The sequence below is a fragment of the Mixophyes fleayi genome, chromosome 6 (assembly GCF_038048845.1).
Source record: "Mixophyes fleayi isolate aMixFle1 chromosome 6, aMixFle1.hap1, whole genome shotgun sequence".
Lineage (NCBI taxonomy): Eukaryota > Metazoa > Chordata > Amphibia > Anura > Limnodynastidae > Mixophyes > Mixophyes fleayi.
The window spans coordinates 191155695-191170585 of record NC_134407.1 but is presented as its reverse complement, the minus strand read 5'-3'; the positions used below and the strand labels follow the sequence as shown (position 1 = coordinate 191170585).

The following is a 14891-nucleotide window of genomic DNA, read 5'->3' as shown; positions in this document are numbered from 1 at the left end:
GCGCCATCCGCCCTTTTAAGCAATGCCTTCATAATATGAGTTATTTATTATGGTTGCCCTTGGATAGTACAAAAAATTACTCTTTGAAATTAATTGTACTCAATGCAGACAATGAAATCAAACATCTCTGCCAGATTTTTCTAAGAAGGACAACAAATTCAGAACAATATATACATGTAATAAAGGATCCATTAAGGTATATACAGCCAATAAATTTACATTCTCTTTAATACTAAACGAGAAAATATATGAGAAAGTTCTGAGTCTAAAGCAAACGGTTGAAGAAATCCTCTCTAGTGAAGAAACGCGTTAGCCTGTTTTATTTGTTGAATATTACGATCATTTGAATACCAAGATCAGAACTCTTGTTTGGTGTGAAGCTCAATATTATAACCCCAGCAGAAGGTCTGTAAGTTGAAAGTATCACTTATTTGGTTTTACCTTTGATTCTGAAATAAGCAGTGCCCAGGTATGTTCACTCATAGTCTTCTTTAAAGTCAAGATTGCATCTCAACTAGAGTCACATATACTCTTTATATGGCTTCCTTCTAGCTAGATATAAACATTGAATGCTTATACTCTATATTTGAGAGCAAATTGAGGACTCGTTATTACGAGAAATTATTTCGGAATTAGTTTTTTTTTTACTGGAAAGTTTTTTTCAACCCTGCTTAATACCCTTTGCTTTGGGGATTGATATAACTGACAATTTCCACAATAAACAGATCCCTTTGAATTTCATCGGGTTTTTTTTTTGTTTGTTTGTTTTTTTTAAATTTTGAGAATTTTGTCTATAGGCTACGCAGTTCCTTTAAAGAAGCTGTGTTGGTTTCCATATCTATGCTTATCTCTGTTGATTTACACATGAATACATGTTTTTACTATAATTTCCTATTTCTAATAAACTATATGTAATACTTTGTATAATGCACAATATTTTTGATTTACACATCTAGCATTCTTATCTGTTCTCTCCTCCTGGATTGAGGTTGGCAGTAACCTTATTTAGGAAGCAGTGAGTGCTTATCAGTTTTTGGGACCAGTCAGATTCTGATGTTTTTATATTGTTTATTGGTTAATATGAGGATTGCCGGTGTTCTCTTTTACCTTTTTATTGCACCCTTTTCCTAGTCCCTAATGATTTTGTTTCACTTTAATAATAACTTGGTCAGTTCTGTCACATTGGTGTTTCCATAAAGATGTAGTTACAGCAATATTTCATTTAGCAGGTGTATGATTTCAGTGAAACGCGCTGGTGCGGACGGTGTCCATAAGAGAGAGAAACAAACACCGCTGGCAGCATAAACACTAGTAATAGAATTGGCACTGTTTAGGTTTAAACCACAAGCCCATGGGGAAAAAAAGAGACTTGAGTAGGACATTATTGTATTGGAGAATTGTCCAGAATCCCTCTTGACCTTTTTTATTATTGTATCTTAATTTGGAAATTTTCCAAGCTTACCACAATCTAACATTTGTGTTTCTTTCTTGAACACCGTACAAAGATAATAAAGAGCACAGTAAATACTGTATTATGTTTATTTCAAATCCTTAATATATAAATATAATGGTTCTAAATACGAGCTTGCTGTTGAACATGAATATATTGAAGCTCAAGCTGCGGGGAGTTGATAGTGTTTCACTGTACTAATGGATGGACAAAGTCAAAGGAGTTAAATGCAACTTAGAAACCCAAAATAATTATTTTATCATTGCTAAATGGTACTTTTAAATAATTTCATCCAGCTCTGGGCATCCATGAGTATTGTGGAACACTTGAGATTGAGTAGCATAAAATGGTTCTGATTTAAACCATTTTGCTGAACTTTTGGTGATCAGTGAGTTATTTTAGTTCTAGGATATACGATAAGAGCTGATGAATCTAGGATTAGGTTATGGAATCTCTTGTGAAATGTGTCCTGTATTGGTGGAAGACCAGGTAACAGCTGGTTGTTTTCTGATCACGTGACTCTCCTCAGTAATTTCAGATGGCAGAACCTCCATATTATGGCAGCTTATCACATCTCGGAACTGTCTGCAGTTGAATCTGACATACAATTTTACCACACCCATTTGGCTTGGTGAAAAAGTGATGCTGTATTCGCCTGGACTGCCTGGGTCAATGTCATCACACCTATAGTGAGAGGAAGATAAAACAAGGCAATTAGGTTTGCAAACATCTGGCCAACATTATGTCTGATCTTGTGGATCATAGAGTTCTACTCATACTGATGTCTTCTGATACTTCTAGGTCAGCTAACATTTCCTTTCATGGACTGACCAAGCCCCGTAGTCAGGCCAAATCCTTATTTCAAATAACCATTCACATTACACCGATCTGGTCTCTGGTTTCTATTTAAGTGCTGGGGGAGATCCAGTGCCTTTTATAAATGGAGGTAGGTGACTTGCATTGCAAACCTATCAACTTGCTAAATCTGGGCAGCACAGTGGCCAAGTGGTTAGCACTTCTGCCTCACAGCACTGTTGTCGTGAGTTCAATTCCCGACCATGGATTATCTGTGTGGAGTTTGTATGTTCTTCCCGTGTTTACGTGGGTTTCCTCCCACACTCCAAAAACACATACTTGTAGGTTAATTGACTGCTATCAAAATTGACCCTAGTCTCTCCCTCTCTGTCTGTGTGTGTCTGTCTATATTAGGGAATTTAGACTGTAAGCTCCAATGGGGCAGGGACTGATGTGAATGAGTTCTCTGTACAGCGCTGTGAAATTAGTGGCGCTATATAAATAAATGATGATGATGATAACTTGGGGGGATGGTTTTAAAAAAAAAAAGATTTTTAGGGAAAATACATTAATACTGCAAATTATTTGTAAGTTTTTAAATGAAAATAAATCCACATTTAGTTCACTATTCACTGATCATAAGTACAGTAATGAGATTTAATGTTAGGGCTAGACTATTCTGATCATGAAGTTATATTCTTAAACAGAAGTGGCTTTACTTAGTCCATACAGTACAATATTGTACACTCGGTATACTTACCCATAGGTCCTCTCTTTGTGAATTAGGCCTTCTCCTGACAATGTTAAAACGCAGCTCTTCAGTTCCTCCTCCAGTGAGTTGGTGACCCTGATTATGGCTGTAATGGGCCGATATTGCAGTGCATCCTCTTGCATCTAAACGTGATGGATAATTAATGCACGTCAACAGATTGCTGGAGTTGGCCAGGTTTAGTTTCCTATTTCCAGCTTCCGTCTCTTACCTTAATTAGAATCTTAGGTTTGTGTATAGCCAGCCTCCTGCTTGTACAGTGTGTGCTGGTGACATCTTTCACAAGAACGGTCAGTCTGACCACACTGCTCTCCCAGGGGGAGCCTGCATATTGCAAGTGAAGAATCTGGGCTCTGAATGTGTTGTCTATAAGTAGAAATGTATAATTATAGGGGGTACTACCGTTCAGCTTTGATGTACTACAAGTTAACCCGTGCATGATACTCATGCATTCTAGTCAAATCAAGCTACTTAAGGTGTTAAAAAGGTTCTTGTCATGCTTTGGGGCTAGCCCAGGCCTCCTCAGGGGAGGAGCGTTACTTCCAGACGTAAGCGCCCTTTTTTAACGGGGTTTTGTCCACATGTCACCACCTCATCATTCTTCTCCATCACCTCATCCTTCATCTTCATCGCCACATCCTTAATCTCCATCGTCTTACTGTTCTAAAACCTCTCGATACACAACGTTTCTGCTAAACACCTTATCGCTGTGCTCAATCAGTCTTCCTTGAAGGGCAGTATTCATAACCTGCACTTTCACATCACTGCTTCTCCGTACTCGTGAAAATGCGACATACCATTGTCCATGACCAAACACAGGCTCTGGTAAATAAATACCCACACGGTCAAGAGTTTGAGCCCTCAACTGGTAAATTTAGCCTTTACTACCCCTCCCACGGGGGGAAGGGGGGATGATGGAAGTTAACTGACTTCACTATTATAATTTTTCTGTCAAATAATGTCAGTATACCAAATTTCAGGTCAATTGGATGAGCCCTTTCTGAGAAAATTGTTTTTTATACACACACACACACACACACACACACACACACGCCGCTAGGCTTATATATATTAGATTAGATAATAGAAATTCTACTAGTTGTAAGTGATTGTAATGGCTAAAATAGAGAAATATTGGCATAAAAGAGAGAATGTTTTTCAGCTATGTAAGTAAATGTGAAGAGATCAAAAAAAGTTTTCTTTTGCTTATTTTAATGCTGAATTAAATAGAAAAAATATATTTATATTATACATAATAGAGTGGCCAACTTTATATTACTAGAGCATTGTCTTTTCAAGGTTTAAAACCTAACCTGTTAACAATCATTTGTACATTTTTACTTCTGGGGAAGGAAGTATGTGAGAAGCACAGTAATGAAAAAAACATGGACACTGTTCCTCTTAATTAAAACTGTTTTATCTCAATGTATAAGGAGCTTTGGGCAAGAATTACACTTATTCACTCCCCTTACTCAGTCTCACTGTGGCGCCCGGAAGCTTGGCGGCAAGTACTTTTTTTTTTTTTACCTATTTAGCGCCCCTCTCCACACTCACTTGTGCATGAAATATTAAAATATAGATTTTCAGTGGAGATACCGTTTAAACGCGTGTGTGGAAGTGGAAGCGCAATCTGATATATATTTATTTAGCCTTTTGTATGTGGAAAAAAATGATGGTAATAAATAATAGAATAGCTATATGAAATCTATCGCCCCTTACAAAAAAATAGATTATTTGACATGATGGCCAGCCAAGTATCTTGTGGTTGGGGGGAAATGTTAGCCAATGGCCAATAACTGCGCACACTGGACAGTGCAGTCCGAAGAACAGATTTTCGGCCTTGACAAATCAATTTGGATGTTTTTTATGATCTAGGATCACTGTTTGAGTTCCCACACAAAGCAAATATCTGCCAATGTGTGGTTATCTTTAATATGATAACAAAGGACAATATTTTCATTTAGTTTTATAGCAGATGTGTGTACAATCAACACAATCAAAGGTTTGTAAGGATATAGGAACGTATACATACAAATATGTGAATTCTACAATATGCCTTACCTTATACTACCAACCCTCACGCAGGTTCATATAAGGATCACCTCAAGTATACGGTTGTTTAATTAATTACCTTCTTTTGCCTGTAAGCAAAAATCAAACTGTTTCCTCCAGAAGTGTGGGCAACCATTCCCGTTTTCATCAACGTATTGAGCAAAAAGAAAGCCATGCATTTTCTTCTCTGTTTTCCTGTGGTTGATGACTCTCACTGCAATGGGGATGTCTTGCCCATACAAGACTATATCTTCTGATTGGATGCTGAGGTATAAAGGGGCATCGGACTCTGATTGACCACTGGAGTCATAGCCGACTGCATATCTCTGGAAATCTTCCCAATGGTGAACGGACCCTGTTATCAACATGAACATTTGCTCAATTTCCTCTTAACAGTGATATGGTTTTGGATACAATAGACATCTATGGCCAAGATTATGTCAAAGATCATAGCTATAAGGAGTAATTTTCCATGCAATGTTTAGTTTAAAAGTATGCTAACTTGGGATAGGAGAAATGTAGTTTAGAATTCTATAGCACTCATAGGGGTACATTTATCAAGTTGCAGGTTTGACAAACTGGAAATGTTGCCTATAGCAACCAATCAGATTCTAGCTGTCATTTTGTAGAATGTACAAAATAAATAACTAGAATCTGATTGGTTGTTAAAGGCAACATCTCCACTTTTTCAAACAAGCAGCTTCTTAAATTTACCCCATAAAGTCGTTTTACTGAATACTTAATAGTTATAATTCCCCCAACACTCCAACCAACTTAAATTGGTTTAAATGAATTGGATTCTCCATGAACATGGAGAATAAAGTCTCTTCAGCTTTTGATAGATACAAAGAATTTACTGCCATTGTTTTTATTGGTTAGAATATAAAGAATCTGAGCAGTACAAAAAAATATTTGGAATCTGTATCTGACCTTGATACTCTACCCATACTTGCCTTCCTCCGCTATCAAATTGTTTCTTACTGACTCTTCCCTCTGTTTCTGTCATGTTAATCATAATCTTATTATCTTGGGTATTATGTTTATCTTTTTTATTTTTTTATTTATACATGTTGATTTGAGTTATATTTAATAAAAATAAAATGCACAAAAATTAATTATGGTAATAATAACAGTTAAAGGGTTTGCAATCCTTGTCCCTCATTTCATTCTCAGTATTTCTGATCTGTTCCTCTGTATTACCATGTTATTCATCTGTACTACCAAGTACCTCTACCCGTACTACACTGACTTCTTTCTATGTCTCTCCACACTGCCTCAGCTTCCTCTCCACCCTTCCCCAGCCTCCCTGCCCAATATCCTTATCTCCTTCAACCTTACCTTATTACCACTTAAACGCTCTCTTCTACTATTAAGCCTCCACCTCTACTTCCGTCCTGCACTGCTAAGCTTAATATCCCTTTAGCTCTTATTGCTTCTAATTACCCCCTCCCTATAGAATGTAAGCTCTCACTGGTAGGGTCTTCTACCCTATGTCTCATTTTGTCCACTCTCTGACGTCCTGATCTGCCCCTGTCATATCGTGTACTAAATTGTTTCTGTATGCCTGTTTATTGAATTTATGCATTTATTATTCTGATTTGTTCCTATGTACATATTGTTATGTTTACTCTTTTCATGTATGTCATATTGTACTACTATGTTAGGCGCTACAGAGTCTGTGGCGCTATACAAATAACTGATGATGTTCTTTTCCACCTACGTGAATTGGTCTTAAGAATCATCTCTCCCCCCACATCAGATTGTACTACATAAATTAACTTACGTTTGTGACTCTGTTTTTTTAAGTATTTGTGATCTCATGGCAGGAAATGTGACAAGTCACTTACATTCTTGGACATCACTGGGTAGAACTTGCAGACCCTGGAAGCCATTGATAACGCCAAGCTTGTCGCTCTGCAGCTGCACATACAGTCTTCTGTCACCAACTTGTGTTGGAGTGAAGGTAATTGGATAAAGTAAGTTGCCTTCTGGCAACACGTCTCTGCACCTAAAATAATAGTGAAAACACATAATGGGCAGACATACTAACAGTCCAGATTTTGGCGAGTCTGTCCTGATTTGCGGTCCACAGTGAAGGACTTATTTTTAAGGGCCCTAGAGCTAGAGATCTGTGGGTAAATGTATCAAGCTCCGATCTTGAATATCCTGGGATTTTCTTGCGGTTGTTTCATCTCATAGATGTATTAAAGTGAGATTTTATGTAAAATTGCCAGAGTTGTGTTTCTGTCAAAATCGTCATTTCCAAAATCAATAGAGATCAAAGTCCTGACTTTTTGCCCACTCTAGCTATACAAGTCTCAAATGTATGAAGCTGCGATTAAGCAAACTCTCCCGAGTTTGCGTTAAAAATCGCCAGATACAACACGCTGCTTCCTAGCTGCATGATTAGTACACACATCACTGTTACACTGTCTGCCTATAGAGGCGGAGGTCCGGCAGCTGTCAAAAATGTAAAAATAGATAAATGTTAAAAAATAAATAAATTGTGGGGTCCCCCCTTCTGACCACTATTAGCCCTAGTGATGCCAGCCTACTGCTGGTTACGTGTCCCCCTTCTATAGTGGCAACTACCCCGGCTGGTTTGCCTAGTGCTTATTATGTGAAAATCGGGGGGACCACACTCAAATTTTCCCCCGATTTTCACGTAACCAGCAGTAGGATGGCAACGTGTCTGGGATTTTTAACCTCAACACAGGAGGGCTTGCTAAACATGGGAGAGTTAGATAAACACGGGAGTGTTTGACATCGCAGCAAATCGCCAGAGATGATCAGCGATTTTGAAGATCAGAGTAAAAATCACAGCTTAATACATCTGGCGACTTGAGGACTAAAATTTCTGCGATTTTTAAATCGCTGAACAAAATCGGACCTTGAAACATTTACCCCCTAATGTGTTTGTGGTTTGGAATATTGGGTAGGGGTTTTGGTGGTCCAGGAGCTGAGCTTATTTTATCTAGATTTTGCACTTTTAAAGGTTGGGCGGTATGTAATATGTACTGTATTTTATATCACTGCAGATTATATAAATATTAATAACAGACTGTCCTGTTTACCATAATAGTTGCTAATTCCTAGTTATCACTGCAGTAAACATGAATAGAACGATGCAGTGACTGGGTACATGAAAACACTGGAATAATGAAGGCATGCAGCAGACTGAGACCCAGTCCCCGCACCCACAACACCCTCATCCTCCACCCAAACACCAAAATCAATACATATTTTTCTGTGATTTAAATATTTACTAAATATACCTGTATGTCTTCTCTTTGTACAGCAGTCCTTTGCCTGTTACTCTTATTACACATTTCTTCAGAGTCTCCTTCAGAGGGTTGGGAAAATTCACCATTGCTGTGATTGGCTGATATTGCACAGAGACCTTTGGCATCTAAAAGAAACAAAAAATATCAAGTAAACTAAACATAAGCAATATTTGTCCTGTAGAGCTTCCATGATTGGACGAGTTGTGGCACATAGGACATATGACTGACCAATGCACAGTCACCGTTTACCACCTCATATCATTTTTTTAGGAAGATAGCATCCAGCTAACTTTGATCTAATAAATAGGCTTCACTAGTGTCTATGAATCGCTGGCCCTGATATCATGCTATTAAATTGCTACCTCCTTCTACAGTAGTTTCATCACTAGAGATGCTCGAAAAATTTCATACCGGTTCAAAATTTGATAAAATTTCACTAGTTCAATATCCAAAAACATGTTCATGGTACAATCATCAATAGACCTGATTTCAAATTTGTGTTTGGCCAATAAAGTTTCAGGTTCATGTTTGTGTTAAAAGTAGTGTTTTAACTACTCAATTAAAGTAGTTTGACATTTAATCTACACCTAGCAAGGAACTCTCTAGATCCACCATTATCCTTTAGATCTACCATCATCTTAGCCAACAGTTCCATGGTTTAAATCAAGGACTAATCACACACAAGTTGGTGCATCATGCCACTGAGAGCATTTCACTATGGTATTCCACTTTTGCTGTTGGTAAATGACCCTTTCTGATACTAATCTCACCATCCTTTCCTATGAGCCGTTGCCCAAATATTCCATTCACTTTATTCCATGGCCGACTCTTGCTATATATAACTAGAAGTACATCAGTCGGCTCTATTTCCATACTCATCTACTTGACAGCCTAACATAGCTGAGAATTACAGGAACTTCTGCAAATGCCCTTAGCAACCAATCAGATTCTAGCTATCATTTATTTAGTACATTTTAGAAAATGATGCTATGAGCATTATCTCCATCTTTTCTACTTAGGAGGTTTGATAAATCTACCCTAAGTCTATGAACAAGACTGACTACTCAGGTGCTAAAATATAATCTGTATCTTACAGTAAGGCATTGCATGAAGAGTGTTAAAATATGCAAACAATAATTGATATTAATACTAATACTTTAGACTTCAAAACCCATTTTGGCTCCTCATCAACTGCAGATATTGACATGTACAGTGACCATCGGTGTTGACACCAGAAGAGACAACCTTTCTGTTCTAATCGATGAACGTGGTGATTGCTTTATTTTAATTTGTATGGCTGGACATGGTGTCAGAGTGACAGCATTAAGGATGAGTATTCTGGCTGAACATCATGTAGCTGTATCTGGAAAGCATAACTATAGGGTACTTTGTGGTAGGCATGAGGCTGTACATAATGGACAATCTATGCTGTGTCCTATGGTGAACATGGGGCTCTATAATATGCTGGACAATTGGACGAGCTATGCTCAGTATTTACTTTTTTGCATGGCATATGCATATCTTTTCTACCATACCACTATTGACTTTTTGGACAGGACCATGATACTATACATGCCAGAAATCTATTTTTAGCCTTGAACTCTACATTTAAGCCTTAAGCTAGGATCACTTTTCTTTCATTCTGACTTCAACATCTATCTAATGCACTGTTCGTGCCTTAATAACTGGTTTTACCTGAATCGTCAGGGCTGGTTTGCACACCGTCAAATCCTTCTCTGCCAGGGCATAGCTGCCATTTGGACATTTGGGCTCCTTGACCAGAGCAGTGACTCTCAACAGGTTGTTGTCCAGAAGCTGCATCTTGTACATGGAATGACTGATCCTTCCAGATACACTTCTCTCTGCAAGGTCATACCAGGGTTATAAATGGTCTCTGCAATTCTTCTTTCCTCACAGACTAAACATGAAGGGTTCATACTAATAGCATGACAAGCATTTGAAAGCTAATTGTTTTTAGTAAGGTCACTTACATTTCAACTAAATACTAATTGGTTCTTATTGAGCTGCTTATGCTTTCTCCTCCACCCAGAGCCATAACTAGGGTGGTACGAGTCGGTGCCGTCGCCCAGGGCGCAAGCCCAAAGGGGCGGAGCAGCCACCCGCTACCTAGCTCTGTTGTCAGTGATAAGAAAAGCCTTTGACTTCCGCAGTGGAACGCATGTGCGTTCCACAGACGGGAAGTTCGACATTTGCGTTCCAAATACCAAACTTCAGAAGTCAAAGGCACATCTTGACTGAAACGCTCCGCTGCCATGCACCGCTGCGTCGTATCTGCAATCTCCTCTAGTTCTGCTGTTTGTCCCCTCCCGTGTCTGCAGGTCCTCCTATGTAGGGTAAATAACATTGTTTTTTTGGAGTCTCTCTCACTCTCCTTCCTCTCCTTCCTCTCTCTCCCATCCTCCCCCCCCCCCATTTTTTTCCCCACAAAATATTAAAGTCACTTCAACCTACACATACTGCAGTATTTCACTTACATTGACCCATTATACAAATAAAACACAAAATTTAGTATCACAATTCTTATTTGAGTATTAAGTGCAGAAAATATTAGAATACCTATCACTATATATTTTTTTTGCATACTTTAAATAGTCATTAGGGCAGAGAGCCGGTTGTTAATTTATTGGAATCCCACCACTGTATGTATATGTGTATAAAATATATATATATATATATATATATATATATATATCTGAATTCTTTCAGTAAAGTGCTAGCCACACCCACACTAGGTTGGCCAAACCCACTTGCCAAATGCCACTCCCACTAACATGGGGGGCGCCTGTGCCCTGTCTCGCCCAGGGCACCAAAATGTCTAGATACGGCACTGCCTCCACCATATATTTCTATTAATAAAACTGATCTATTATTTGCTAAAACTTTGCTGACTGTGAATTTATTTTATGTGAAGGCGAGTAGTGACTTCGGGGAGTCATTTCTTGGTTGAGCATCAACCGTTAAGCCTTTTAAGAATTCATGTTAGTAAGTTTTATGCAAGCAATATACCCTGCTCCACACGTTTATATTTACAGTACCTGCAGTGAAAACAAATAGGACAATATTTTGTCTAATTAAAATCATTAGGCTGGATACCACCACTTACTGGAATAAATCAGCAGTTAGGAGAACTGTACTTGGCTGTTGTTGCCATTAGACATGTTAGGAATATCTAACACTACTTAGAAACATCTCTAGTCAGAAATCCACAGTACGTTTACATAGTCACAGATTGCTAAGTAGGGTCAGATATTCACATGTTTGCTAAATCATCCAAATGCTGATTTAGGACAAAAACTCTTATTTCCAGTATCAGGGGAACATCTTTCATCTTGTTTTGCATGCAGACATTTCTTCAGGAGGGTCTAACCTGCCGTGGTCAATAAGGGGTAATATTTTGACCACATCGAGCAATTTATGTTGGTTGTGTTTTGTGTGACAACTGTTACAGCAAACACTTGGGGGTATATTTACTAAACGGCGGGTTTGAAAAAGTGGAGATGTTGCCTATAGCAACCAATCAGATACTAGATTTTATTTATTTGGTGCATTCTACAAAATGACAGCTAGAATATGATTGGTTGCTATAGGCAACATCTCCCCTTTTTCAAACTCGCAGTTTAGTAAACATACCCCCAAGTGTGGAAGTTTAGACAATGGCTGTTGTTCAGGCAACACTTTAAGTGGCCTGTGTGCAGTTCACAGTCCCAAGATAGAGGTTTGGCTATCTGATGTGTGTCCTATCCAGTGACACCCAGACTGGTATCCCCAGCAGTTCAGGATTGCTATAGTTCTCATCCTCTACTCCTATTCGTTCCAAGCTCCTATCAAGGTTGCTGCACAGTTTTGCTGCCTAGAGTACAAGCTCATCTGATGTCTGTCTCCTGGCTCTGACAGTCTTGTATGTTAGAGCCAATATCAGTGACTGTTTGTGCCCTCTTATTTCCACATTCTCTCATTCTTCAGCCTAATACCATCCAGGCACCCTGAGAACTGTACCAACCCTTTAATACATCTAAAGTAAGGTGAACTGTTACAACTGGCCAGGAAGAAGACTTTTATAGGAAAGTCCTTTTTGAGTGTAGTTCCTAGTTGGTGTCTGAATTACCTTCTCCTGCCATAAGGTGAAAGTCAAACTTCTCACTCCAAAACTGTTCCCGGGTGATGCCATAATCATGTGCAGACTGAGCACTGAGGACAAGCTCCAGATCCTTCTCCTTTTCACATACATTGCTCACAGTCACCGTGACACTAATGTCTTCTCCAAAGAGCTGAGCATTCTGGGATATGATGGACACAACAATGGGGCTAAGGAACATAGGGTTGGTCTCACTTGTCTGCTGATTCTTCAACATTAGTTGCTTGGCTCTCTGTACGGCTTCATATTCTTCTGTAGAACCTATTGTGAAGCACAGCAGGATGGTAGGTAAGTGGATAATAATTATGTATGGCATTTTATATTCTTAGGTTTCATTCTGCAATTAACATTTTTAAACTCCTATTCAATGTTCATAGAATGGAGGTGTTTCAGGACATGGTAGACTTCATGCTCTCAAACTTAACATATTTCCATACTTATTTGGCTCTTATTTCCTAGGTTAGCTGTTAAATAGCTAGGACACCCCTGGGACGGGATCTGCTCAGTACCGATACAGTGATACTGTACTAAGAATATAGGCTGCTGTTAAGTATGATTGTCTAAGTTCAACAGAAACCTGAATTCTAGGAAAGCTTTCCAGGGTTAATAAAAACAGGACTATCCTAAGAGAAGCAGGAGATGTGGCAGCTGTAATCTTATTCTGTAATCCTTCTTATAGCCATTTTACTTACCAAATGGTAAATGACTTGAGTCATATGTTCTAAATTACTAACTTAATTTCTTACGTCTTGTGTGACCTGCGGACAGAAGTTATTTCTGACAAATCTCAAACATAGAACATTTGCGGAAGCTGTTGGTAAATGCTGAGGCGTGTTTCCTCACAAAAACTAGGTTGTTTAAAGGATCTGCTGGACTACCATCTCTGTTAAGCTGCTGGACCCACTGAGCTTCATTATCATTGCTGTCGCCATATCTCTTCTGCTGCTGGACCCACTGAGTTGAGCTGTCCTTGCTGTTGCCATCTCTGTCAGGCTGTTGGTCCCACTGAATGTAACTGACACCATGTGTCCAAGCTGCAGAGGCTGCCCACTTCATTATCCCGGGGGTGGCAAAGGAGCCTCCACCTCCTGCATTGCTCTTCAGAACTGTAATCAATTGTTCCTCCCCAATTTCTCTATACCCACCATAGCAATTACACATAATACACATTCAACCACAACTCTCATATCTCACAACCATGCACCTACTCAATTTACCTTCTCTTTGTCTCCTACCTGCTTCCACCACAATTATCTGCAAACTCCTCTTCATTCACCAGATTTCTATTTCTTGCGCTTCATCATTATTTCCCCTTCACTTCTTCTCTCCTTGCTAGTCTGCACCCATGAACGGTTTTGTTTCCTGCACCCACCTCACTCACTGACCTACATAAGAAACAAACCTCACACCTACAAATAATCAATGCATGTTCTCTTTCTTGCCCTGCTCCTTCTCTTCACTGCTGGCAACATCAAATCTCACTCACTGGCAACATCACTGCTGGCAACATGAAACCTCACTCACTGGCAACATCACTGCTGGCAACATCACTGCTGGCAACATCACTGCTGGCAACATCAAGCCTCACTCACTGGCAACATCACTGCTGGCAACATCAAGCCTCACTCACTGGCAACATCACTGCTGGCAACATCACTGCTGGCAACATCAAGCCTCACTCACTGGCAACATCACTGCTGGCAACATCACTGCTGGCAACATCAAGCCTCACTCACTGGCAACATCACTGCTGGCAACATCACTGCTGGCAACATCAAGCCTCACTCACTGGCAACATCACTGCTGGCAACATCAAGCCTCACTCACTGGCAACATCACTGCTGGCAACATCAAGCCTCACTCACTGGCAACATCACTGCTGGCAACATCACTGCTGGCAACATCAAACCTCACTCACTGGCAACATCACTGCTGGCAACATCAAACCTCACTCACTGGCAACATCACTGCTGGCAACATCAAACCCAAATCGAGGCCACATATATCACCACTACCTGCTCACGCTCATCTTTCTACACCAAAACTTCTCATCCACATTATACTTCCAGTTCTACAAACCGTATCAAAATCTCTCTTCTACCATCCCTCCCCTTTTTGAGTGGTCATTGGTTATAACAAACTTACATCTATCCACGGTCTATTCATTATTAAATCCTTCAACCTCCTTGTCATTAGAAACATGGATTACCTCCTCTGACACTACATCCTCTGCAGCCCTCTCCTATGGTGGACTCTCTGTCAGCCAGACTCCCAGACCTGGATACAGAAAAGGTTGTGGAGTAGGCAACCTATTTTCTCCATGCTGCATCTTCCGACTCATAGCCTGGAACACTATCTCTTCTCCTCGTCCACACTAACCATCTC

General features: G+C 39.5%; 1 protein-coding gene across 1 annotated transcript in view; it reads right to left on the bottom strand.

Annotated features, from left to right (window-relative positions):
- Positions 1–1523: 1523 nt before the first annotated feature.
- LOC142094982 (protein 4.2-like) overlaps positions 1524–14891 on the bottom strand; it is a 28444-nt gene continuing 15076 nt past the window's right edge. Inside the window, exons 10-17 of the mRNA XM_075177670.1 lie at positions 12477–12767; positions 10046–10212; positions 8342–8475; positions 6914–7074; positions 5146–5421; positions 3226–3380; positions 3006–3139; positions 1524–2134 (exon numbers count right to left, since the gene is read on the bottom strand). Of these exons, the coding sequence (XP_075033771.1) occupies positions 1894–2134; positions 3006–3139; positions 3226–3380; positions 5146–5421; positions 6914–7074; positions 8342–8475; positions 10046–10212; positions 12477–12767 (1559 nt within the window). The 3' untranslated portion in view covers positions 1524–1893. The remainder of the gene's footprint in view (positions 2135–3005; positions 3140–3225; positions 3381–5145; positions 5422–6913; positions 7075–8341; positions 8476–10045; positions 10213–12476; positions 12768–14891) is intronic.